This window comes from Coregonus clupeaformis, chromosome 4 (assembly GCF_020615455.1).
Source record: "Coregonus clupeaformis isolate EN_2021a chromosome 4, ASM2061545v1, whole genome shotgun sequence".
NCBI classification, from domain to species: Eukaryota; Metazoa; Chordata; class Actinopteri; order Salmoniformes; family Salmonidae; genus Coregonus; species Coregonus clupeaformis.
This window is the reverse complement of record NC_059195.1, coordinates 5,734,782-5,760,794: the sequence shown is the minus strand read 5'-3', so window position 1 is coordinate 5,760,794 and position 26,013 is coordinate 5,734,782. Positions and strand designations below refer to the sequence as shown.

The following is a 26,013-nucleotide window of genomic DNA, read 5'->3' as shown; positions in this document are numbered from 1 at the left end:
AACTATAAGTGCACAGGACACTGTTAAATGACTCACCATGCTCCAATTTGGCAAGGGAATTGAAGAGAAATAACCAAGAGTGCTTTTATGGTGGTGGTCGAGTGCAACCAGGAAACAATATAATACTTTTCGGACTAAATGAATTGATAGTGACCCCCTCGTTTGTTAAAGAGTTTGCATTCTCAAACCAAACAACCCCACCTATTTCAAAACAGATAAAACATACTCCTTGAACTTCCTTGAAAAAGATAATCAATTCCATCTGTATTTGATATCCACCAAAACATAAAATTATGTACAATAAATTATCTTAGGCTTTGAAGGATTACAAAATATACCTTGGACATTTTATACAATTCACATAAATTATATGATTGATTGACATGTCAACCACTGATGTGTATCCTTTTCACAAGACAATTCTTATTAATCCCTAGATTACGAACAAACTTGGAGTGACCATCCTCGCATCGGAAATCCTTAATTCCTCATACTAATGATTCATTATAGAACATGACAGGATGTGCGATTTGTGTAAAACATGAAAATAAATACTCATTTTAAGCATTGAGCAATTTTTCTTATTATGCAAAGATAGATTCCAGGGGTCTCATAAGGCCTCTTGAGCATAGTGCTTATTATTTGGAAAAAAACACCTGCTTTCATTAACGAATGTGATGTTTGCAATAGGCAGACACTTCCATTATCAACCATGACTCACGCACTTCATCAGGCCTTTTATGCATGGCTTGCTAATGGATTCGGAGCACATTATCCCACATATTTGATTATTTGCTTGTGTGTAATTTTGTATTTAAACTGGCTCCACAGAACCCAACATTTTACATATTCACTCCTGTAAATCCATGCCTATGGTTGATCAACTACAGATTATTTAAGATACTTTTATTTTATTCTGAAAATTACTTGATTGCTAAAATCAATTAATTGGATATAAAACCGGTTCTAACAGTTCTTAGACTGGAGTATCGACTGCTCTCTCTTTTGGCTCTTAGCAGGGGTTGTCTTTGATTTGAAATGGCTCAATCTTGTTGGTTACATTCCACCTACCAATAAAAGCAATAATCATTTAAAAAAACAACTCACTGCTGATGGTTTCTTAGCAGTCGTCCTTGTCATTCTTTCACGATCATGTCATTTTAACTGCTGAGAAAAGGGGAACAAGAGCAGTAGCTAAGAGAGAGCACTGTTAAATTGTATGGCCATTGAATTCTAAGACATTCCAAGTATTCTAAGACAGCATTATAACAGCAGTGTCAAGTTACCTTGCTCTTTCAACCTCAGGTTGACAGTATCTGCAATGCATACAAATCTGGTAAGTTTTTTTTTTTTTTTTACATTAGGTTACAAACATAGTTTATTACGTTTAATGAAATTACTTTTGATATACAGTACCAGTCAAACGTTTGGACACACCTGCTCATTCCAGGGTTTTTCTAAATTTTTTACTATGTTCTATATTCTAGAATAATAGTGAAGACATCAAAAACTATGAAATAACACATATGGAATCATGTAGTAACCAATAAAAGTTTTAAACAAATCCAAATATATTTTATATTTGAGATTCTTCAAAGTAGCCACCCTTTGCCTTGATGACAGCTTTGCACACTCTTGGTATTCTCTCAACCAGCTTCATGAGGTAGTCACCTGGAATGCATTTCAATTAACAGGTGTGCCTTGTTAAAAGTTAATTTGTGGAATTTCTTTCCTTCTTAATGCGTTTGAGCCAATCAGTTGTGTTGTGACAAGGTAGGGGTGGTATACAGAAGATAGCCCTATTTGGTAAAAGACCAAGTCCATATTATAGCAAGAACAAATAAGCAAATAGATCCAGAGAATTTCAAGAACTTTGAACGTTTCTTCAAGTGCAGTCGCAAAAACCATCAAGAGCTATGATGAAACTGGCTCTCATGAGGACTGCCACAGGAAAAGAAGACCCAGAGTTACCTCTGCTGCAGAATATAAATTCATTAGAGTTAACTACACCACAGAATGCAGCCGAAATAAATGCTTCACAGAGTTCAAGTAACAGACATCTCAACATCAACTGTTCAGAGGAGACTGTGTGAATCAGGCCTTCATGGTGGAATTGCTGCAAAGAAACCACTACTAAAAGGACACCAATAATAAGAAGAGACTTGATTTGGCCAAGAAACACAAACAATGGACATTAGAACAATGAAAATCTGTCCTTTGGTCTGAGTACATATTTGAGATTTTTGGTTCCAACCACCATGTCTTTGTGAGATGCAGAGAAGGTGAACGGATGATCTCTGCATGTGTGGTTCCCACCGTGAAGCATGGAGGAGGTGGTGTGATGGTGTGTTGCTGGCGACACTGTCAGTGATTTATTTAGAATTCAAGGCACACTTAACCAGCATGACTACCACAGCATTCTGTAGCGATACACCATCCCATCTGGTTTGCGCTTAGTTGGACTATAATTACTTTTTCAACAGGACAATGACCCAAAACACATATCCAGGCTGTGTAAGGGCTTTTTGACCAAGGAGAGTGATGGATTGCTGCATAAGATGACATGGCCTCCAAAATCACATGACCTCAACCCAATTGAGATTGTTTGGGATGAGTTGGACCGCAGAGTGAAGGGAAAGCAGCTAACAAGTGCTCAGCATATGTGGGAACTCCTTCAAGACTGTTGGAAAAGCATTCCAGGTGACTACCACAATGCTACGAGTGTGCAAAGCTGTCATCAAGGTAAAGGGTGGCTACTTTGAAAAATCTCAAATCTCAAATATATTCTGATTTGTTTAACACTTTTTTGGTTACTACATGATTCCATATGTGTTATTTCATAGTTTTGATGTCTTCACTATTAGTCTAAATGTAGAAAATAGTAAAAATAAAGAAAAACCCTTGAATGAGTAGGTGTGTCCAAACTTTTGACTGGTGCTGTATATGGAGAGTGTCGTGCCTTACATCCATTCCCAGTAGTTAGACATTTTTTGGCAGCACCTCCTCTCTATTTGTTTGAGCACAAACCTTTATGTTTCTAACAAAATCTGACATAAAACAATCCTTTCTGTTGCAACAAATTATGTTATTGCCATGGCACTGCTGAGTGTCATTACACACAAAATTAACCTCATCCAGAAAATGTTATGGGAATATGTTCTGTTGTATTGCACACAGTAACAGGAAAGCAAGACAGTGGTAGAATAAAACATCTAGAGCACATAGCCTCTTTCACTGAATCTGGTGTTCGGTAATGCTAGTGTCCCATCTTCAGGCATTAGATGGTCATCACTTAACATTGGAGATTTGCTTTGTTTTTCCAGTTGACACTACACCCCACCTCAAAATTGTGCCAACCAAAAAATACAGCTGTCTGGGCCAACTGATCACCCTCTGTGCAATGAGGTATGAATTTCAATTACCACCAATTTATTTATTTCTCTGGAAAACTCTGATAGGAAATACATCAACTCTTATGACAGGATAATTTAGTGTATATTTGGAAGTCTAAACTGGGGCAACCATTAGCATACTAATCTGGGCAAGCCTCTCTTCTCTGCTCATTTAAAAAGGTGATTGTCTGCCTTGATGCTGGCTTTAGTTGTAGTAATAACAGGGCCTGATCACTGTCGCCTCCAGGACTGTATTTACATAGAGTTATTGCATTTATAGGACCCTATTTCTATTTGACTGGCACCCTAGTGCCATAAAAGTCATAATACAGGCATGACGGGACATTGAAGTCCCCAGGCATACTTCAATAATACTTCAGTCAATATTGAGATAATGATGAACCTATTGTGATTGGCTGTAAAAGTGGCATGATATTATCCCTTGATACTGCCTTACATTGAAACAAGCAATAAAACCACAATTTTAACCAGGGCCAGCTCTAGCATTTTGGGTCCCCTAAGTGAGATTTGGTTAGTCCCAAATCTATTACTCTGTTAATGCTCATGACCAGACAGACATACAGTGCCTTCAGAAATAATTCACACCCCTTGACCACATTTTGTTGTGTTACAGACATAATTAAATTGAGATTTTGTGTCACTAGCCTACACACAATACCCCATAATGTCAAAGTGGAATTGTGCTTTTCAAAAATTTTACAAATTAATAAAAAATTAAAAGATGAAATAAGTATTCAACCCCTTTGTTATGGCAAGCCTAAATAGTTCAGAAGTAAAAATGTCCGTAGCAAGTCACATAATAAGTTGCATGGACTCACGCTGTGTGCAATAATAGTGTTTAACATGATTTTTGAATGACTGCCTCATTTCTGTACCCCACGCATACAATTATCTGTAAGATCTCTCTGTCACGCAGTGAATTTCAAACACAGATACAACCACAAAGACCAGGGAGGTTTTCCAATGCCTCGCAAAGAAGTGCACTTTTGGTAGAAGGGAAAAAATGAATAAAAAAACACATTGAATATCCCTTTGAACATGGTGAAGTAATTAATTACACTTTGGATGGTGTATCAATACACCCAGTCACTACAAATATACAGTCGTCCTTCCTAACTCAGTTGCCGGAGAGGAAGGAAACTGCTCAGGGATTTCACCATGAGGCCAATCGTGACTTTAAAACAGTTACAGAGTTTAATGGCTGTGATAGGATAACATTATAGTTACTCCATAATACTAACCTCATTGACAGAGTGAAAAGAAGGAAGCTTGTACAGAATAAAGATATTCCAAAACATGCATCCTGTTTGCAACAATACACTAAACAATACACTAAAGTAATACTGCAAACAATGTGGCAAAGCAATTAACTTTTTGTCCTGAATACAAAGTGTTCTGTTTGGGGCAAATCCAATACAACATATTACTGAGTAGCACTCAAGGCCGTCATTGTAAATAAGAATTTGTTCTCTTAACTGACTTGCCTAGTTAAATAAAGGTTAAATAAATAAAAACCTCTCCATATGTTCAAGCGTTAAGGACTGGTGAGTTTTTTAGGATAAAAAATAAATGGAATGGAGCTAAGCACAAGCAAAACCCTAGAGCAGGGTTCTTCAATTCCGGTCCTGGAGGGCCGAAACACTTCTGTTTTTTATTTCTACCTGATAGTTAATTGCACTCACCTGGTGTCCCAGGTCTGAATTAGCCCCTGATTAGAAGGAGAGGATGAAAAACAGAGGTGTTTCGGCCCTCCAGGACCGGAATTGAAGAACCCTGCCCTAGAGGAAAACCTGGTTCAGTCTGCTTTCCACCAGACACTGGGAGATGAATTCACCTTTCAGCAGGACGATAACTTAAAACACAAGGCCAAATCTACACTGGAGTTGCTTACCAAGAAGACAGGGAATGTTCCTGAGTGGCCTAGTTACAGTTTTGACTTAAATCTGCTTGAAAATCTATGGCAAGTTCTGAAAATGGTTGTCTTGCAATGATCAACAACCAATTTGACAGAGCTTGAAGAATTTTGAAAATAATAATGGGAAAATGTTGCACAATCCAGGTGTGGAAAGCTCTTAGAGACTTACCCAGAAAGACTCAAGCTGTAATCGCTGCCAAAGGTGCTTCTACAAAGTTTTGACTCAGGGGTGTGAATACTTATGTAAATGAGATATTTCTGCATTTCATTTTCAATAAATTTGCTACAATTTCTAAAAACATGTTATAACTTTGTCATGGGGTATTGTGTTTTTATCCATTTTGAATTCAGGCTGTAACACTACAAAATGTGGAATAAGTCAAGGTGTATGAATACTTTCTGAAGGCACTGTATCTCTAGACAAGAGCTCTCTGGGCTTTACCTGAGGCTAGTCTGGGCAGCCTGCTCTGGGTATCACATACACTGGCACAGGTCACAAGGGGCTCAGACAGGGATTGGATGGGCTGAAGGAAGGCCACAGTGGGATAAGGCACTGATTGGACAAGGGTCACAGTGATGTCAGATAACGGGTAGTTGACAAGCCCTGGTTGGCTGCAGAGACGGTCCTTCGAGCCGGCAGGCACTCTCCACCTTGGTAATGGGGAGGGCGACACCTCCTCACTAGAGGAACTAGGCACACTGGGAGAGCTGAGGGAGTGAGCCCGGGCCGATGGGGACTTGGGAAGGAGGTGGAGGAAGGAGGAGAAGAAGGAGGAGGAATCGAGGAGGGTGAACGTTCCAATGCCGCTGTCCAACGTTTGCATCTTGCAGCCGGAGTCTGAGGCACAAGGAGAACACATGATGGGGCTTGGGGATGCAGGCAATGACAGGAGTTACACAAAACCAAAGGAAAGAGATAACGGAATTACACTTTTTTATATAATTGGTTGAAGAGGAATCAACAAAAGACAAGCATATGCCTACTGTAGTGCATTAAAAATAAAAATGAGATACAATAATACTGCAACAATGATTTATGCCCTATGAATAATCTAAACTACCTCATGACTAGTTTAATAATCTATGAACAAATGCATTTATAATAACATTGGGAATATGTCTCAACAACATGAACTGCAATCTCAAAGCGCAACATTATCCACTCAATTTCATGAATTTTTTTCTCTCCAGCCTGATTTGATTGTCTGTCTCCTTGTCCCCTGTCCTACCTCACCTACATTATGTTGTGCATGAGGGAGTCTTAACCAGCTGTGACTGGCTGCTGACACCGCCTTGTGGAATTTCAGTGCATTAATGCAACAGATGGTCTAGTTATTTCATTCTACGACACTCGACAAAGGTCCTCTCTAAGAGCCAAATTGATGGCAGTTCAGTACAATCCAATTACATGTAACTGTGTCGCTGGCTTATGATTCCTCGCTAATTAGCGCATGATGCCATTGTTGCCACCAGAGAGAATGGGCTTCACCCAATGAAGAGTCGGGTGGAATACGCTTAGGGAAAATCAGGCACTTTAACCATTGATTTAGTGGCAGTGTCAAATGAGGTGCATGTATGATATTGTACTTGTTGGTGGCAAACCTATTTCTAATGCATTACTGTTCAAGCAGTATTGAATCCGTATCATATAGTATGCTGGGCTACACAATATTTAAAGTACAGTAATCACAACGCTGTTATTTTTCATTCTCATACTTCTCGCTTTGATACAATGAAAAAACAACAGATTTTCAGATCTTATGTGAACTTCTTGAAAGAATTGGAAAGAAATACAAAAATATTGTTTTATTCCTGCTGTATGAAACAGAAAACCTGATCAAGCTGCTGATGTTTTATTCTGAAAAGTTTCAACTATCCCTCCAGTGAACTAGCACAGGCAAACACAACTCAGAACAAGATATCCTGAATTCAAACCATCAAAGTCCCTGTCTCCTTGTCATGCTGACATGATTTCTGACATAATACCCAGTAGACTTCTTTATCAACGGAAAATATTGGCTCCTCTTCAGTGATCCAGAGAAAAGCTTGACTCAAAACAGTTGGGCTGTTAACTGACAACTTCTTTGATAATTGGGTGTCTTTATTTAGTATGTGTTTTATTCATACATCAAGATGATTAAACTTAAACAATTCAGGTGGTCAGTTTCAAATTGTGACAAACAGCTCTAAACATTTTTTACGACAATGATGAAAGCAGCTCTTACTTACCTGTCACACAAACAGGAGTAACTAATAAAGGTAAGAGCGCGATACAGATGGCAGACGTTATTGATTTGTGTTCTTGAAGGCGAAAATTAACAAGCACCTTTGTGCAGCATCAAAGAGGTTGACCATTGATTGCCCTCCACAAGCCCTTTGGCACTAGCTAAGGATCATGTCCTTGTTTGATCTCCTTTCAATTGGCCTGAAGTAATGAAAAGACTGAATGATGACTAACAAGCTAACACCTGAAAATTGAAACTCATAAAAGGTCAACTGTATAGTCCCCAACTGTTGTTAATATTAATGAGAAGGAACAATGTATTATACATGGCAGGATGTTTACAGTTCATCCATATTCAATCATTCAAAATAATGTTTGAAGTTCAATGCACAGCAACAGAGTTCAAACTCTTTAAATGTGTGGAAAAATGTGATCAGTGTTCTTTCCTGATAGTTGCTGGTTGAAAATACAATCTACACAGGACCTTCTAATCAGCAAGTTTGCATGGGTGGGAGTTTCGGCTTTCCAAGGTGACATCACCATGCGGTAAATTGGTTAAAAGACCAATAAGAAAGAGAGTTCCAAACCTCTCTGCCAATAACAGCTAGTTTCCAGTTTCCCCTTCCCCCCTCAGACCACTCCCAGACAGTCCAAACAAAAGTATTGCTTGAGAAATAGTTTTTTGCTTAAAAGCTTTTTCTGCCCATTTTAATGGCAGGCTAATACAGTTAGGTTTGTTACCCAGGAATTATTTGATGTTGCTTTACAAAAATGGCTCCATTTGGCCTTTAAGCACACAGTACCATATGGTTTCAAGATTTGGTATGGGTTGATAGGGGTAGGGGTTCTTAGCCTAAAAAGTTAGAAAATCACTTCAGTATAGACCAAAGATCTTTTTGAGTGTATTAATTAATTGAGGCCTAAATGCATCTGTTACATGCAGTTTACAGATGTCTTGGCAGACCTATTTAACAAGTAAATTAATTCAAAAATCCAAATATCTTAAAACACATCAGCATATTCTCCTCAAATGGTACAAATACAATTGCTAAAATATACTGAGTGACATTTAGACCTCCACTCACTCGGAGGTTACCTTTAAATTGGATACTTATATTACTTCTTAGACTTGCGCAGAGTTGAAACATTTCATTTTAGCGTGCTTTGCAGGGGCTTTGATACTATCTAAATCGTCCTTAATGAGAGAGAGAGAGAGAGAGAGAGAGAGAGAGAGAGAGAGAACTGTGCTTCAGTATTTCTCTGTGAAGTTAAATGCACAGAAGGAAAACGCTAACTCTGGGTGAGGGGGTGTCACGTACAGTCAAAACAGTGTTTGCGCACAACCTTGCTCTTTCAACTGTGGTTCCATCTCTTTGACACTGGTTCACAGGTTAAACTAACATGAATGAAAAGAGCTAGGAAGGAAATCTGCCAGTATTAGCAATGCTTGAGTAATTTGATGGCTGAGAAACAGAGGGTAAAATAGGCCTTGACTGATGGAAAGAGTGCACTTCTGTAGATCTAATAGGATTGGATAGGTGCAAGGTAGAGCTATGACCATGAAACACCTAGCCAATTTTTACAAATTGTTCCTATGGGTAGGAGCAAGGGGTTGCTTCTCGACAGGGCCCATCTATCAAATTCAATACAAATAGTTTTCTTAAATCCCTTACCGATCACGTGTTCTTGACTGGGGCTCTTTAATGCAGCTCCATTGTCGTTATCAGTCCTGAGGTTCATCCTCTGTGTTTTTGTCTGTTTGTGGGAGCAAGAAGAGAGAATAATTATACCTGTATGGAACAGGGGACTAAATTGGGCTCTGTGAATTGTAAAGCAATAGATGAGTTGTCTATACTTGTGATTACATGTTTTATATTTAATTTGTGGTTTGCAATCTACCATCATGGTTTGAATCTATGATCATAAAGTGGTATGAATAAATTCCTTACAAACGCAGACATAGTCGCTGATTGACTGACTCAAATGTCCTCTTTCATGCAATCCTCTATGTTAAGACATGTTTTCAGTTCTTTGTAAAGCACAATCTCACAGAAGTTTGTGAACCAGCAAGACAGACATTTGGCCAGTTGACAACTTGGCATTGTTGACTTATTTTCACCCCTGGTAATCTAATCGAACAGTGGTTGTCTGACTTTTCGTTAAGTTTGGTGGGAAAAACTAATTTAATAAACTCTAATTCAATTGCCATTTTAGCTGTCTAGATTATCTGATCATCTATTTGGGCAACAGGCTAACAATATTTATCTGAATCACATCAGGACAATGATGGACTGTCATTGAAAATACTTCTAAGCAATGTTCATTCTAATGATCACTCCATTATCAAGACTGCCTGTGAATGTTTGTAGATACTATATCTAAATAGTCCATAGATTTCCTCAGTATCTCCATTAAGTATGTCCAGTATTTCGTGCATGTTTGTGTGCATGCATGTGTGAGAGCATGTTGCATGCGTGTGTGTTGGAGTGATCCACACAATCTATGAAACACATGAAAGGTTTATTCCGGTTATCTAAATTTCATTGGTGTTTCTTTGTTTATAAATCTTTGTTACAATTCTCTCTCTCTCTCCAACTCCTCTCCCGTCTCGTAGTTTTTCAATCTCTCACCCTAACTCCATATCCATCTGATCTGCCACATATCTTCCTGGGTCCTTTATATTCTTCTCATATGTTCCTTTCTTTCGGTCACCCACCCCTTTTTTCTTGAATTCATCTCACATTTCTATTTTTCCATTAGATGGGACCTTGCGAGGTCAGTTTTGATAATACAGTATTTCTTTAGCTTCACTTCCTTTCTGTACAGATTGTGGTATTATACAGAAATACTTCCTTTCAGAAATGGTGTTTTCTAGTGTTAGGGAAGAGATTGAAAGTCTTTCAGAGGATCTAGGCTATTGACAGGTTGAAATGAACTAGCACAGTTAAATGTTAATATAATTCAATTATCTGACGGTCCATGCAAAGTGGTTGGCACAAATTGTCATACACAGAAATACAGTTTTCTATAATTGGCCATGCAGAGACATTATGCATATTGTATAACTGAATCCTTAGACATGAAATTGACACGTCGTAGAGTTATGGTCATTTAATTTTCCAGTCAATTCAGGAATGTAATTGGACATAGAATTTGTATGGGAAAATGTCCATAACATTAATTGAGCAGTTCTCAATTGTAGTTCCAGTTACAATTTAATCCCTGCATTGACTAAAATCTACATGAAATTGACCCTAAACCGACAACACAGTCCTTCTCCTCATGCCGGGTAATAATTTAATGTACCTTTGTGTCCCCACAGATGTCAGTTTGTCTTTGCATGTTGCTATTAACTGGGGCTCCCTGGGAGGCCATCGAGAGGCAGAGGAGCAATGCATCTTGGGAGTCTCTTTTCCCCACCGAGCTGAAAGAAAACAGGTTTTCACTCGACCACTATAATCTACGTTTCATATTTACTCAACATGCCCAGGGTGTTACTGTGTAGCCACTGCCTACCTCTTGAATTCTCACTGTGTTCTCGCTGTGCTATGGGTCTGAAATGGTCTCAGGACTTAGAAGAGTGATAAATGTTTCTAACAGCTCTTAATAAAAAAGGCTATCTGGGGCAGTAAATCACCTCATGGAAAGATATGAAGAGATCTGTTTGATGGTTCAGTCAAGTGGTGATAGTTCAGTGTACATGAGGTATGACTCAAAATGGAGAACTCAGTTGATGACATATGGAATTGTTTTAAGATGGTCATACTATGAATCATTTAGCTATTTCATTTGACATTTTAGGACCCCTTTAGGTATAAAAAAATATATAAAACAATTATTTTGGTATTTTTATACTAAAGCCCATAGTGTACTGAATACTCAGGGAGAAAAAGGTGTAGATTCACGTGCAGAGCGCGGCAGGTGTTTATTTCGCCTTCGCAAAAGGCAGGAATCGTGGTCACAGGCAGGCAATGGTCATACACAGATAGGCAAACAGGCAGGAGAATCAAAAACTAGGACTGAAGGCTATAACTGGTTCTCACAAACGAGCTAGGAAAAGGCTTAGTAGAGTCAAAACGAACAATACCTCACAAGGCACAAACAGAATGAACTGAACTAAATAAGGAGATAATGAGACCAGGTGAGTAACAAACACAGGTGCAATCAATGAACAAAAATGAAAGACAGGGCTACGTTCAAAAACACAAGGTTTACTAAGAAAATAAATACAGAACCTTACACATAGAAACACATTCATAAATGGCTAAAAAATAAATAATAAGAAATAAGTTTTGAAACAAGTGTCTGCCCTAAATCTAGGAGATATTAAAAACTCTGGAAATATAGATAGATAGATAGATAGATAGATAGATAGATAGATAGATAGATAGATAGATAGATAGATAGATAGATAGATAGATAGATAGATAGATAGATAGATAGATAGATAGATAGATAGATAGATAGATAGATAGATAGATAGATAGATAGATAGATAGATAGATAGATAGATAGATAGATAGATAGATAGATACCAGTCAACATTTTGGACAAACCTACTCATTCAAGGGTTCTACTTTATTTTCACTGAGAGTGTGCAAAGCTGTCATCAAGGCAAAGGGTGGCTATTTGAAGAATCTCAAATATAAAGTATATAGTGATTTGATTAACACTTTTTTGGTTACTACATGATTCCATGTGTGTTCTTTCATAGTTTTGATGTCTTCACTATTATTCTACAATGTAAAAAATAGTAAAAATAAAGACAAACCCTTGAATGAGTAGGTGTGTCCAAACTTTTGACTGGTACTGTATATATATATATATATATATATATATATATATATATAAGGTGTATAAATATATATATATATATAAATATTCTTTTTACACCTTCAGACAAGTCCCGTGACACTTGTGGGGGTCGTAGAGAAAAACAGAGAGAATGTCCCCTTTCCACAGTGGAGTCCCATTAGTTTGTAGCTCAAACGGTTCGGACGCTACCAAACAGAACTGGCACATTGACGGTACTGACTTCAAACGAGTCTCCTGACACTAGTGGGTGCCGTAGAGCAAAACGGTGGATTGAGACGCATCCAAATGCAAAAACACTGATATCTCTAGTTTAAACTGACTGATTTTGATGGGGATTTTTGTTGTTGTGCAACTCTCGGGGGATTAAGCAGATATACTGATGTTGGATTTCATTGATTTTAATCATTACTTTAGCTCTGGTTACCAATATCAAAAGTGACAGTATATTTCAGCCTTTGTGGTAAATATATCCAATGCATTACAATAAAGCAAAGCATTGTTTTGTAATGAATGAGAAGTTACTTTGTCTTGATGTCTCTCATAAACATTATTTTCCCAGCAGTAAAACAAGTCAACATGACTTCTCAGCTACCCAACTTAAACAATATAAAAGCCTTACCTGTCCATTCGATGACCTTCACTTTTCCTCCTCTCCTTCTTTTTGTCAGACTTTGCCTGCTTCCCACCCAAGAGAGATCCAAGCTTTGGCTCCTTCTTCTCTTCCTTTCCCTTTGGAGTATCTCCTTTTTTGCCACTCGGAGCAGGGAGCTTGCTCTTGCGGAATCCGAACCAGTTTGCCAGGGATGAGACTGATTTCTGCTTAGTTTCAGTTGTCTTCTCCTGCTCCTGAGATTTCTGCAAATTCTCCTCGATTCCCATCATGACCTTCTCCTCGATGGTGGAATGTCTCTCTGGTTCCCCATGGATGGGTTCACAGAAGGTGCTAGAGAGCTGTTTCTCAGTCTGGAGATGTGATGTTGAGTTTAATCTCTGGTGTTTGAGACCAAATCGATCACTGGAAGCCCCCAGATGTGCAGGTAGTGGCAAGCCTTCCTCAATCATGAAATTGTTCACGTGGGATCTGTTCATGGGACAATGGTAGCTGTTGGAGCAACTCATACTACCCCGAAATACATCACCAAGAGAGTTCAAAGAGCTTCCTGATTTAGTTTTGATGTGAGTACGGACTTTTTCTGACCTGCTGACATTCGGTCTGTCCATGTAACGTGCTCCGAAGCTTTGACTGCGAGCCTTTGCTCCGTTCATCCCCATAACCGGGTGAAGAGGACGCTGGGTAGAAACTGAGACTGAGCGCTTGAATAGCCAGCCCTCTTCATCAAATCCCCAGTCCAAAGTTACACCATTCTCTGCTGCTGGAGGTGGGAGTGCGGGCTCCTCTAGTGAACTACAGCGGGTCTTGAGATTTCTCCTAGCTTTGGCCTTTGCTACAGCTGCATTGACACAGTGCATCATTGGACGTGTGTAGGTGTCCTGGTTGAAGGTGTCAAAAGTCTGCACTCCCTTTGTAGCAGTGTTAACTGTGGAGTTGTTGCCCGGCTTTGGAGTTGTCTCGTAGGTTTTGGAGCCAACAAGAATGGATGACTTCTCTACCCTGGTCACAGAATCTTGAGAGTTACTAACTATGCCATGGCAGAGAAGAGATGCTGAGGCCTGAGGTAAGAGCTCTGTACTTTGTGGCTCACCATTGCCTTGCTGGGACACAGGTAAGCAGCCCTGGTTTGGCACCACAAAGGGGACACTATTTTCCTGATGGGAGGCTTGTGCCACAGTCCTGCTCATTGAGGATTGGGAAGAGGCTGTTTCCTTAGATTCTTGAATAGGGGTAGAAGTTGGTAAGGGATGGTAAACTTTGGTAGGGCCCCGTTTCGGTGACTTCTTCACCTCAGCGCCCATTTTGGGAGCCATATGACGAGTGTCTTGCATTTTGTTGGGGGCTTGAGCTTGCATTTGTAAAATAGATATATGATGACTAGACTGAGATTTGGTGCTACTAGTGGTTGCCTTCACAGTGCTAGAGGTTTGGGGCTGAACCACAGACTTATGCGCCTGAGGTAACGAGTCATAACCAGGTCGTTTCAGTAGGGAGGTGGTCCGACCTGGTGGGGGTGGAGGAGAAAGGGACCTGATATCATTGCGAGGGGGATCGGAGTGCTGGTCTTGCTGTCTCTGTTTGAGTGGAGAGCCGGCTGAATTGTTGGAGTTGGGGGCTTTGGCCCCACAGTCATTCCTTGATGGGAGTTTGGAGACTGGTTGGGATACTTTAGATGGGCTCTTGGGGTAATCTTTCAGCCCAGGTGGCTTAAATACCTTGACCAGTTTCTGAGGGGAAGAAGAGGGGGAACCCTGTACTGTACTCTCAAGGGGCCCTGAAGTTCTTGCACCAGTAGCATTCTTACCTTTCTCAGACATTTGTACTGATGCCTTTGCTGGACCAGGTGCCTTGCTGAGGTTAGTCTTTGTGCCAGGGCCACTGGGCCCAGGAGTGTTTGAGTGGTTGTTTGACCTTTGATTGACCTTTATCAGCTTCAGGTGTAGAGGCTGGTGCAGCTTGGCCTTGTCTGGGCCTCCATCCGCACTCTTGCTTCGGAGGAAAAAGGCCTTCCTTGCTGAGTTGCAGGCCTTAGGCTTTGCTTTCCTCTGTCGGGACTCCAAAATGGTGTAGTCCTTGGTATCAACTTCACCCTGGCTATTCGGCTCTCTGTAATGCTTCGTATCCATGGAAGCACTGCGCTGTCTGACCTCACTAACCCAACTCAAAGCTCTGGCTGCTGCATGCTGAATGGGTAGGCTCACTTCCTTAGCCCCTGTCTCTAGTTGTTTGTCTGTAACTTTGTCTTGTGGATGTTTAACACTCTCTGGCCTCAAATTGCAACTGTCCATAACATTCCAGTTTGTAAAGGCAGACTGCTTGTCTTTTTCTATCCAGTTTGTATTCTCAAGTCCACTCACAATGGTAGGGGTCGCCGTTGGGCTAAGTCCAGGCTTCAGTGTGGGACCCTTGAGCAAGAAAACGTCTTTGATAGGTGAGAGGGAGTTGCAGGGACTCCTTACGAGTCTTACAGGCTCCTCTTGGGAGTTGTAGTCCATAAAGCTCTTTTCCCCCTGTGCCATTCCCAATTCAGACGGAGGCTGTCCTTCCAGATGGTGAGTGTCTTTGATGGGTTGGCCGCAGGACTCCCTGACTGGGGATTGAGGTGATTCATCATCTGCATCGTCCGAGTCAGAGATTAAGGTACTGACTCCTGCTCCTGGCTTGAAAGGCTTTCCCTTTGCCAATGTGGGCACTACCCCTATGGGCCCACACTTGACCCCTAGAGAGTATATGCCCTCGTTGGAGGTCATGCAGTTCTTGAAATGTGACGTGGAGGCGAGTGAAGATGGCTCCTGGGGAGCTGGGCTGCGCATTTGGAGCCTCCGCAGGCCCTTCAGAATGTGTCCCTCTTTCCAGCTTAGGTCCGGCTGCTCTGCTGAGACAGAGCAATAAGTCGCACTCATCCTCTTCTCCCGATTTATTGCAGACTGTAACAAAAGAGAAAGACAATTTAGTCGTCAACAACAAGAAAGAATGAAGACATTGGAATTTGTTGATGAATGTTGAGGATCCTTCGTGCATAGTAACCTATTACAAGTTTACTTCACTGTACGCAACAGCAATTAGTTTAAGTTCAGACTGGGTGACTCACCTGCTTGGTGGAGCCGCGTCCTTCTGCCCAAGTATGTGAGCCACTGGAGTACTCGCTACAGGCACTGGATAAGGAGACCTCACTGCCACTGCAGCTACTGCGTGGACAGGTCAGATTCAGCAGGCTGGGCCACCTCCCTGCAGGAACACCTGCCTTCCCATTCCGCTGGACCTCCTGGAAAATAAGGAGTGTGTTCAGAAATTCAATTCAATTCAAACTTTACTGCCTCTGGAGTGTAGATAGTGATCCAGGCACCTACTGCTCAGTACGATACAAATCAGCAATTAGTGTGCAGCAGAAGAGGCCATAGTACCATCTACATACCTCTATTAGCATGTTAACTGAAAGATTGCATGTTTTAGTATTAATTGCAATTGATTATTGAATGACATTGCAATTCCGCACAGAGGGTACAATACTTACTGGTTCAATATACCCAAATATCTGTAACCAAGTATTGTTGATGATGATTCAAGTTTCGTGTGTAACCAATCTATTCTTCCACAAGTCAGTTTTGTGCTCTTGCAAATAATGCCTTGTATTGTATTCAATAGATCATCTCACTGCTTTGCACAATGAACAACCGAGATGGTACCCTGTGGCTCGCTGTTTGTATTTGTCACAGAACTAGAAGAATCAATATGCTGAATGCATCGCTGTCTCTTTCCATCCAAAGGCTAATTGAGGAGAGGAATGACATTCTCCACTCTCTTGTCACAGGAATCCCACTCTACAAGGTGGGCATTCACTCGTCTTCTCTATCTGTGCATGAAAACAAACGTTGGTATGTCTTTCTTATGTATTGTTGGAGACATGGTCAATAGTCTGAAACTAAGGCCAAGATTCAATCCAATGTGCGTTATATCGCAGGGCACTATAACAGAACCAACTCAGTGGCCTTGTGGTTAGCATGTCAGCCCTGAGATGGAAGGTTGGGAGTTCGATGCCCGGCCGTGTCATGCCAGACTGTAGAAATGGGACCCAATGAGTCTCTGCTTGGCACTCGGCATAAAGAAGATAGAATGGGGGGTAAGGCCTTGCGATAGACTAGCATCCTGTCCAGGGGGTGTACTTGTATATCAAGCGGCCTCATCTACAGGAGATAGGCTCCTGCTCCCATGAGCCGTTTTGGCTCGCACAAGCCATGGCTACTTACTTTTGACTTACTATAACAGACTTTTAAAGGTAATTTACCCTTGAGCTGACATGCACAGTATTTACCATGAATGCGATCTCTGTGGACTTCAGCGAAAATGCACATTGTCAACCTTTATTTCACTAGGCAAGTTAGTTAAGAACAAATTGTTATTTACAATGATGGCCTACCCCGGCCAAACCCGGATGACGCTGGGCCAATTGTGCGCCGCTCTTTGGGACTCCCAATCACAGCCAGATTGTGATACAGCCTGGAATTGAACCAGAGTCTGTAGTGACGCCTCTAGCATTGAGATGCAGTGCCTTAGACCACTACGCCACTTGGGAGTCGGCTGTAGAGTGCCCTCTGCTATAACATGCAATGGATTGAATCCCAGTTTCTGAATGCTTTACAATCTGTGGTCACAGTCCCAAGACAAAGATCTACAGTTCACTGAACCTGTAGCCCCGTGGGTTTTGGAGTTCTATCATATCTCAAAAGTTCATGCATAATAATACAGCATGGGCAATGATCAATAATCACGCAGTGATCTATTACTCAGCTTCATTCCTCCTCTCTTAGCCTCTCTGGCTGGAACCATGGAACCTCGTTTCCCAAAAGGAAAATTCTTTATCAAACTTTCAATCCCATAGTCTGAGCAAAGAGAGTGTTTTAATGCCCAGGATGGTAGGTCTACTTAGCCATAATATATCCCTCAGCCACACTTGATGGGTGAGAAGTTACATCAGTAGCAAAACAAAACACAAAAAGTTAGGTCGGTAACACTATTTTCAGTAGTGTTTCCACAATTATTTAGCTGTTATTTATGAAGTATCAAATTGAATGTGTAATAGACCTATGTTTATCCATTCACAACTAGTCCCAAAGTTGGGCATACATACATGACTTAAATATGTTGCATCAAAGCATGCTATAAATGCTCAATGCGGCTCTGGGCCAAATCCAGATAGAAACACCCTGAAAGACGACAAGTGTTGTTTGCGCTGTGACCCCTTTTTAAATAGCATTGATCTCTAGAAGTGCTGCCATCGGCAGCTTTCGCTCAAAATCATTAGTGTCATCTGTTAGCAATAATTGATGTGAATAGAAAATAATTGCATCAGGGAGCTGGGGACGAGGCCGATTTGGTCCATTCATTGATATTCACCTAGTAATTGATGATCCGCTCTATTCTTTATTTCAAATGCACTGCGGCAGAATACCAAACTAAAGCACGTTCCAGCGGACTAATCTGTGCGCTAATTACCGCTGGCAACTCCAAGAGTTTCTCAGAGATTTGACATCACTGATACAGCAAGACAAAAACATTCCATTTACAGCAGCAACTACGATTCAAGGGCGACTTCAGTGCCAGTGCTGGGAGAATTTTCCTCCTTTCATTATCTCAAGGACTTTAAGGGAAGTTTGAAAGTAGAGATTACTGTACAATAACTCAAATGTATTTTTTTGTTTTTACAGACATTCATTTTGAAAGTGAAACAAGCTGGGTTTAAGCAATGTCACCTTGATTGCATTGTGACGTCACGAGAGGCTACACAGCTTTCAGCGGGATTGCTCAAGTAGTGCAAGGAGACAAGGTTCAAACAAAACAAGGATTTTATTAAAGGTCTTGGGAAATTAACGAAAATATAACCAAATTCTGTTCTCTTGTGGCTCTTTAAGGGTTAACAGTTCAGGGATGTCTCTTCCACATCCAAAATCATAGTTCTCACTCGCTCAGTTAACTTTTCCCCAGCCTTACTGTAGTCCACGTTGCAGCTAGTGGCCAACCCAGCAAAAAGTCCTTCCCAATGTCTCTCCCGTAGTTCCACAGGCGAATATATCCAAAGGTGAGTATTTCCCAAAGGTAAGTATCTCCAAATCCTTATATTCCTCATGGAAGTGGACGTGCAGCACTCTTGTCCTCCAGAGAGCCCAGGTTGGAGACTGTGTTACTTCACAACCCACACACTCACTCTCAGTGTGTCTCTTCCCTTCAAAAACCTCCAGCTCATCAGCTCCTGATCTGTTTCAGCTGCGTGGGAAGATTGGCCATAGAGGGGTGGAGTTCCCGACCATACCAGCAGATGGAGCCATAGCTGTCTGGGTTTGCAGCCATCTCAGGGGGATGTAACGTCCCTCCAGGACACAGCCTCTCGTGACATCACAGCATCGACACAATTACAATTTGGAGGAACTACAGAGAAATTGAATGTAACATATCAATTGCATCACCCTGAAAGATTTTTTTTACAAAAAGGCTCCAACACTTTGGAGTTGGCACAAAAACATTAGTGCCCTGGACCTTAACCTAGACCAGTGATTCCCAACCAGGGGTACTAGGACCCCTGGGGGTACTTGGCTTATCCACAGGGGGTACTTGGGAAGACATGAGGCCATAGGCTTACTGGTAAAATGCACATGAGGGGGTACTTCAGGGGTTGTCCGGGCAGAGCAAAAGTCAGTTGGTGGTACAGTAACCGAAAAAGGTTGGGAACCACTGGCCTACACCATTTAAATGTCTTTCCTTTTGTACATTCCTCTACTAGTGGTCCATCCTCTGTACAAGCAATGTAATGAATGTTATTAAGATAGCCTTTTGAAGCAAACTAGACAAACTCCGCAGCACTGACAGTAATTACTACAGATTTTGATAGTGCAACAGAAAGGCCATGTCACGCCCTGACTCAGGGGACTCGTATATGTTGAGTCAGGGTGTGTATATTCTTTGTGGTGTTTTCTAGGTTTTGATCTATTATGTGTAGATCTATGTTGGCCGGTGTGGTTCCCAATCAGAGGCAGCTGTAGCTCGTTGTCTCTAATTGGGGATCATACTTAGGCAGCCTATTGGCACTAGTGGGTGGTGGGATCTTGTTCCGTGTAAGGTATGGTGTGTGTGCTACCTTGGACTTCACGTTTCGTTTCCTTTGTTGTTTTGTCGTGTGTTTATTAAGTTCAATAAACATGTACGCATATCACGCTGCGCCTTGGTCTGACCCGTCCTTCAACGAACGTGACAGGCCATCAGACTGATTTCTGTGCAACATTGCTTAATGACTTTTGATGGAGGGAGATAGAATATTCAAGCATGTCCTGGGCTTTTATTTAATAAGAAGGGACTTATAACGTTGTATTCATGGAAGAAGCAGGTATTTTGGTGAACACACATTGAGAGTGGAAAGATGTCTCAATGATAGGGTTGCAAAATTCTGGGAACATTAAATAACTTCCCTAGTTTTCCAGAAATTGTAACGATCCCGGCAGTCTGAGTCGGGTCCTGTCTGTGGACTAGTTTTTTCTGCTCGTGATCTCCAGTTTCCCGAGGGTTCTGGAACGCTCCGGGGAGCTCTCTTGATTTCCGCACCTGCATCCCATCAGCAATCTGCACACCTGGTCCTGATCATCACCCTTCTTAGGCTCTGGCCTAACATCCATTCCCTGCCGGATCGTTAGCCATGAACAGTAGGTTTACCAGAGTATCAGTCTTAGAGCCTAGCGTTAGTTTTGTTGTTTTTGCACCTTGTTGTTTACTTACCTCCGTTTTGTTCCATCTGCAGTCACCCGTCCGGAACCTTCATCCAACCTCTGCCTGGTGGTCGGCGGCTGCCGACCCATGATGGGATCAACCACTGCACCCCCAACAACTAATCAACGCCGCCCGCTCTGTTCCCTGGATTATTCAGCATCACTCTTGAATTGTAAATAAACACTCACCTTCGTTTCAACTTACCTTGTCCTGGTCTGCTTCTGGGTTCTGGCTTTGCAACTCGTGACAGAACGATCCGGCCAGTAATGAACCCAGCGGACCTGGACTCTGTTCGCCATGCCATTACCCAGCAGGAGAAGATGTTGGGCCATCATAGCACGGTACTACAGGAGATCGCGTTGTCAGTTCGAACCTTTCTACCGGTCTGACGGAGGTCCAGAACCAACGCCAGTTTCCGGTGGAGGATCCACTACCGGTTTCACCCATCTCGCCTGCCGCTTCTGGAGCTGTGTCCTTCCGTGAGCCCAAGGTTCCGACGCCGGATAAATATGAGGGGGAGCTGGGAAGATGCCGTTCCTTCCTTATGCAGTGTGGATTAGTGTTCGATCTACAGCCCTACTCTTATGCCACAGACAAGGCTAGGATAGCCTTTGTGATTGAGTTGCTGCGTGGTCGAGCGCTGGAGTGGGCTTCAGCCGTTTGGGAACGACAGGATCCCTGCATGGCTTCATACCAGGGGTTCACGGCCGAGATGAGGAAGCTCTTCGACCATTCCGTCCGAGGGAGGGACGCAGCTAGGCGCCTGTTTTCGCTTTCGCCAAGGAACTCGCAGCGTGGCCGACTTCGTGATCGAGTTCAAGACGTTGGCTGTGGAGAGTGGGTGGAATGAGGAGCCTCTGCAAGCGGCCTTTACCAGGGTCTGTCGGAGCAGCTCAAGGATGAGTTGATCTCCTATCCGGAGCCTAGTGACCTGGACAGCTTGGTAGCCTTGTCTATTCGGGTGGATAATCGAGTCCGAGAGCGAAGGAGGGAGAAGCAATGGGTTCCGTCCCAACCGATCAGCTTCTCAGGTTCCAGTCGGGTCGTCAAACTGCGCGGCTCGCTAAAGTTGGGAGGACTTTTAGCGAGCCAGTTTCGACCTCTCAATACCTCTGTCAGACCCGCTTTCCGGCTACCCTTATGAACAGGAATCAGAGCTTAGCGATTAACGCTTTTATCGATTCAGGTGCCGATGGAAGCTTTCTAGATGCCGAGTTGGTGGAACAGCTGGGGCTTTCCAAGGAGCAATTGCCGGAAGCCATTGAAGCTACCACTCTGGACGGCAGTAGTCTGGCACGTATCACGATGAGGACTGAACCGGGTTAAGATGCTGTTGTCGGGGGAATCATTCTGAGATGATTTCATTCTTCATTCTGCCGTCTTCCCATGTTCCTCTGGTCCTTGGATACCCCTGGCTGAAGGAACACAATCCCACGTTCGATTGGGTGACGGGCAAGGTAACGAGTTGGAGCCTTGATTGTCATGCTAACTGTCTCAAGACTGCCTGTCCCCATTCGGTTCCCAGTCAGGTGATTGAGGCTAAACCCCCAGATTTGTCCCTGGTTCCCGAGACATATCACGATTTGGGGAAGTTTTCAGTAAGCAGAAGGCTCTGTCACTCCCTCCCCACCGACCATATGATTGTGCCATCAACCTGTTCCTGGAGCTGTCTACCCCAAGGGAAGGTTATACAGTATCTCCCGACCTGAACGTGAGGCTTTGGAGACCTACATCAAGGAGTCCCTAGCTGCTGGTCTCGTTCGTTCCTCGTCATCACCCCTGGGGGCAGGATTCTTCTTTGTGGGTAAGAAGGATGGCTCTCTTCGACCGTGCATTGATTATCGGGGGTTGAATGACATCACGGTCAAGAACAAGTATCCCCTGCCCTTGATGAGTTCTGCCTCGACTCCTTACAGGGTGCTACGGTGTTCACCAAGCTAGACCTACGCAATGCGTATCACATGGTCCGGATCAGAGAGGGGGACGAGTGGTTGACGGGTTTCAATACACCGATGGGTCACTTCGAGTATCAGGTGATGCCGTTTGGACTGACCAATGCTCCAGCGGTATTCCAGAGTATGGTGAACGACGTCCTGAGAGATATGATCGGTCTCTTTGTGTTTGTTTACCTGGATGACATTCTGATCTTCTCGAAGGAACCTTCCGACCACGTCCAGCATGTCCGGCAGGTTCTGCAGCGATTGTTGGAGAATCGCCTGTTCGTGAAGGCCGAGAAGTGCGAGTTTCACGCCCACACGACATCCTTTCTCGGTACATCATCTCCAGGGGAGAGATTAGGATGGACCAGGAGAAGGTTAGAGCGGTTCTGGAATGGGCCCAGCCCGGTACGAGATTGCAGCTCCAGAGATTTTTGGGGTTTGCGAATTTCTACCGCAGATTCATCCGGGATTACAGCCGTGTGGCCGCTCCGTTAACTGCCTTGACTTCCAGTATCAGGACCTTCAAGTGGAATCCGGAGGCGGATCGAGCGTTTCTGGATTTGAAGAGGCGATTCACCAACGCACCGATTCTCTCTCTCAACCGGACACGGCCCGTCAGTTCGTCGTTGAAGTGGACGCGTCTGATGTGGGAGTTGGCGCCATCCTGTCGCAGCGATGCTCCACGGACAGTAAACTCCATCCCTGCGCCTACTACCTCGTCGCCTTTCGCCTGCGGAGAGGAATTACGATGTGGGTAACCGGGAGCTTCTCGCGGTGAAACTTGCCTTGGAGGAGTGGCGCCACTGGTTGGAGGGGGCGGAGCAACCGTTTATTGTCTGGACTGACCACAAGAATCTTGCTTACGTGCAATCGGCTAAACGTCTCAACTCCCGTCAGGCCAGGTGGGCGTTGTTTTTCGGACGATTCAAGTTTTCCCTGACGCTCCGACCTGGATCTAAGAACGGCAAGGCGGACGCCTTGTCCCGGATGTTCTCCAAGACGGAGGAGAGTGGGTCCAAGACCGAGACAATTCTCCCCCGGAACTGCGTCGTGGGAGCAGTTATGTGGAAGATTGAGGAGGAGGTGCTGGCGGCCCTTCGGACTCAGCCCGGTCCCGGTAACGGTCCACCCGGTCGGTTGTTTGTGCCTGAGTCGGTTCGTCCTGCTGTCCTCAAATGGTCCCACGCCAGCAAGATGGCTTGTCACCCTGGCGTGGCTCGGACAATGGCGTTTCTTCGCAGACGTTTTTGGTGGCCTGCCATGGCCGAGGATACTCGGGGTTTTGTTGCTGCCTGTCCAGTGTGTGCGCAGAATAAGAGTACCAATCGGCCCAGCTCTGGACTACTTCACCCCCTTCCTATTCCCCCGGCGACCATGGTCGCATCTGGCCCTGGACTTCGTCACTGGGTTGCCCGCTTCTGAGGGGAACACGGTCGTTCTGACTATCGTGGACAGATTCAGCAAGTTCGCCCACTTTGTGCCAATTGCCAAGCTTCCCTCTGCCTCGGGAGACGTCCGAGATCCTGGTTAGGGAGGTTTTCAGGGTCCACGGGTTGCCCAGTGATATCGTTTCCGACCGTGGCCCTCAGTTTACCTCTGCTGTCTGGAAGTCCTTCTGTTTGGCCATTGGAGCTACAGTCAGTCTCACATCTGGTTTCCACCCCCAATCCAATGGTCAGGCGGAGAGAGCCAACCAGAAGATGGAAACCACGCTACGCTGCCTGGTCTCTTCCAACCCCACCTCCTGGGTCTCTCAGTTGCCTTGGGTGGAGTATGCCCACAATACTCTCCCTACATCTGCCACTGGGATGTCTCCCTTCCAGTGCCTGTATGGCTACCAACCTCCCTTGTTCCCTTCTCAGGAGAAGGAGCTCTCAGTGCCCTCTGTTCAGGCCCATATTCGTCGTTGCCACCGGACCTGGCATCGGGCCAGAAAGGCACTCCTTAGAGTTTCGGACCGGTATCAGCTCCAGGCGAATCGTCGCCGGATCCCCGCTCCCACCTATACCATCGGAGATAGGGTCTGGTTGGCCACACGGGATCTTCCGTTACGGACTGAGTCTAGGAAGTTGTTACCGAGTTCATTGGTCCGTTTGTGGTGGAGAAGGTGATCAATCCAGTGGCAGTTCGACTCAAACTACCGAGGACGCTCAGAGTCCATCCCACCTTTCATGTCTCCTGCCTCAAGCCGGTTTTCCTCAGTCCTCTGTTGCCTCCTCCGCCTCCTCCTCCTCCTCCTCGGATGATCGGAGGTGGTCCTGCCTACACGGTGCGACGAATCATGGATTCCAGACGGGCGGGGCCGGGGTTTCCAGTATCTCGTGGACTGGGAGGGGTATGGTCCTGAAGAGAGGAGTTGGATTCCGCGGCGACAGATCCTAGATGCTGACCTCATCCGTGACTTCTACCGCCTCCATCCTGGCGCTCCGGGGAGTCCGCCCGGTGGCGTTCGTCGGAGGGGGGGGTACTGTAACGATCCCGGCAGTCTGAGTCGGGTCCTGTCTGTGGACTAGTTTTTTCTGCTCGTGATCTCCAGTTTCCCGAGGGTTCTGGAACGCTCCGGGGAGCTCTCTTGATTTCCGCACCTGCATCCCATCAGCAATCTGCACACCTGGTCCTGATCATCACCCTTCTTAGGCTCTGGCCTAACATCCATTCCCTGCCGGATCGTTAGCCATGAACAGTAGGTTTACCAGAGTATCAGTCTTAGAGCCTAGCGTTAGTTTTGTTGTTTTTGCACCTTGTTGTTTACTTACCTCCGTTTTGTTCCATCTGCAGTCACCCGTCCGGAACCTTCATCCAACCTCTGCCTGGTGGTCGGCGGCTGCCGACCCATGATGGGATCAACCACTGCACCCCCAACAACTAATCAACGCCGCCCGCTCTGTTCCCTGGATTATTCAGCATCACTCTTGAATTGTAAATAAACACTCACCTTCGTTTCAACTTACCTTGTCCTGGTCTGCTTCTGGGTTCTGGCTTTGCAACTCGTGACAGAAATCCTAGTTGGATGATTCTGGATTTCCTGCTTGTTCCATCCTGATATTGGGAGTCCTCCACCCGGGATTTCGGGAAAACCAGGGAATTTATTGAAAGTTCCTGGAATTTTGGAACCCTACTCAATGATAATCAAATGTCAATCTGAGCAGGTCTAAGCAGGTCTTTAGCCTGCTTACTCTGTGCCCCGCCAAGAGCTGACTGCAAGTTAACATGACCTCATTCTTATAAAAAAATTGACAGGAGTCGGATTCCTATGTTCAAGGACATCAGAGAATTACACACATTTGAATGTTCAGAGAATTACACACATTTGAATGTTTGCTGTAATTTGTGCTGTAATT

General features: G+C 43.8%; 1 protein-coding gene across 1 annotated transcript; it reads right to left on the bottom strand.

Annotated features, from left to right (window-relative positions):
- Positions 1 to 5,744: 5,744 nt before the first annotated feature.
- On the bottom strand, positions 5,745 to 16,407 carry LOC121548216 (nck-associated protein 5-like). Its single transcript, XM_041859619.2, has 6 exons — positions 16,396 to 16,407; positions 16,072 to 16,245; positions 12,987 to 15,907; positions 10,859 to 10,976; positions 9,226 to 9,307; positions 5,745 to 6,166 (listed from the first exon to the last, which is right to left on the bottom strand). Exons 1-6 carry the CDS (start codon positions 16,405 to 16,407, stop codon positions 5,745 to 5,747), a joined length of 3,729 nt encoding a protein of 1,242 aa, XP_041715553.2.
- Positions 16,408 to 26,013: the final 9,606 nt, after the last annotated feature.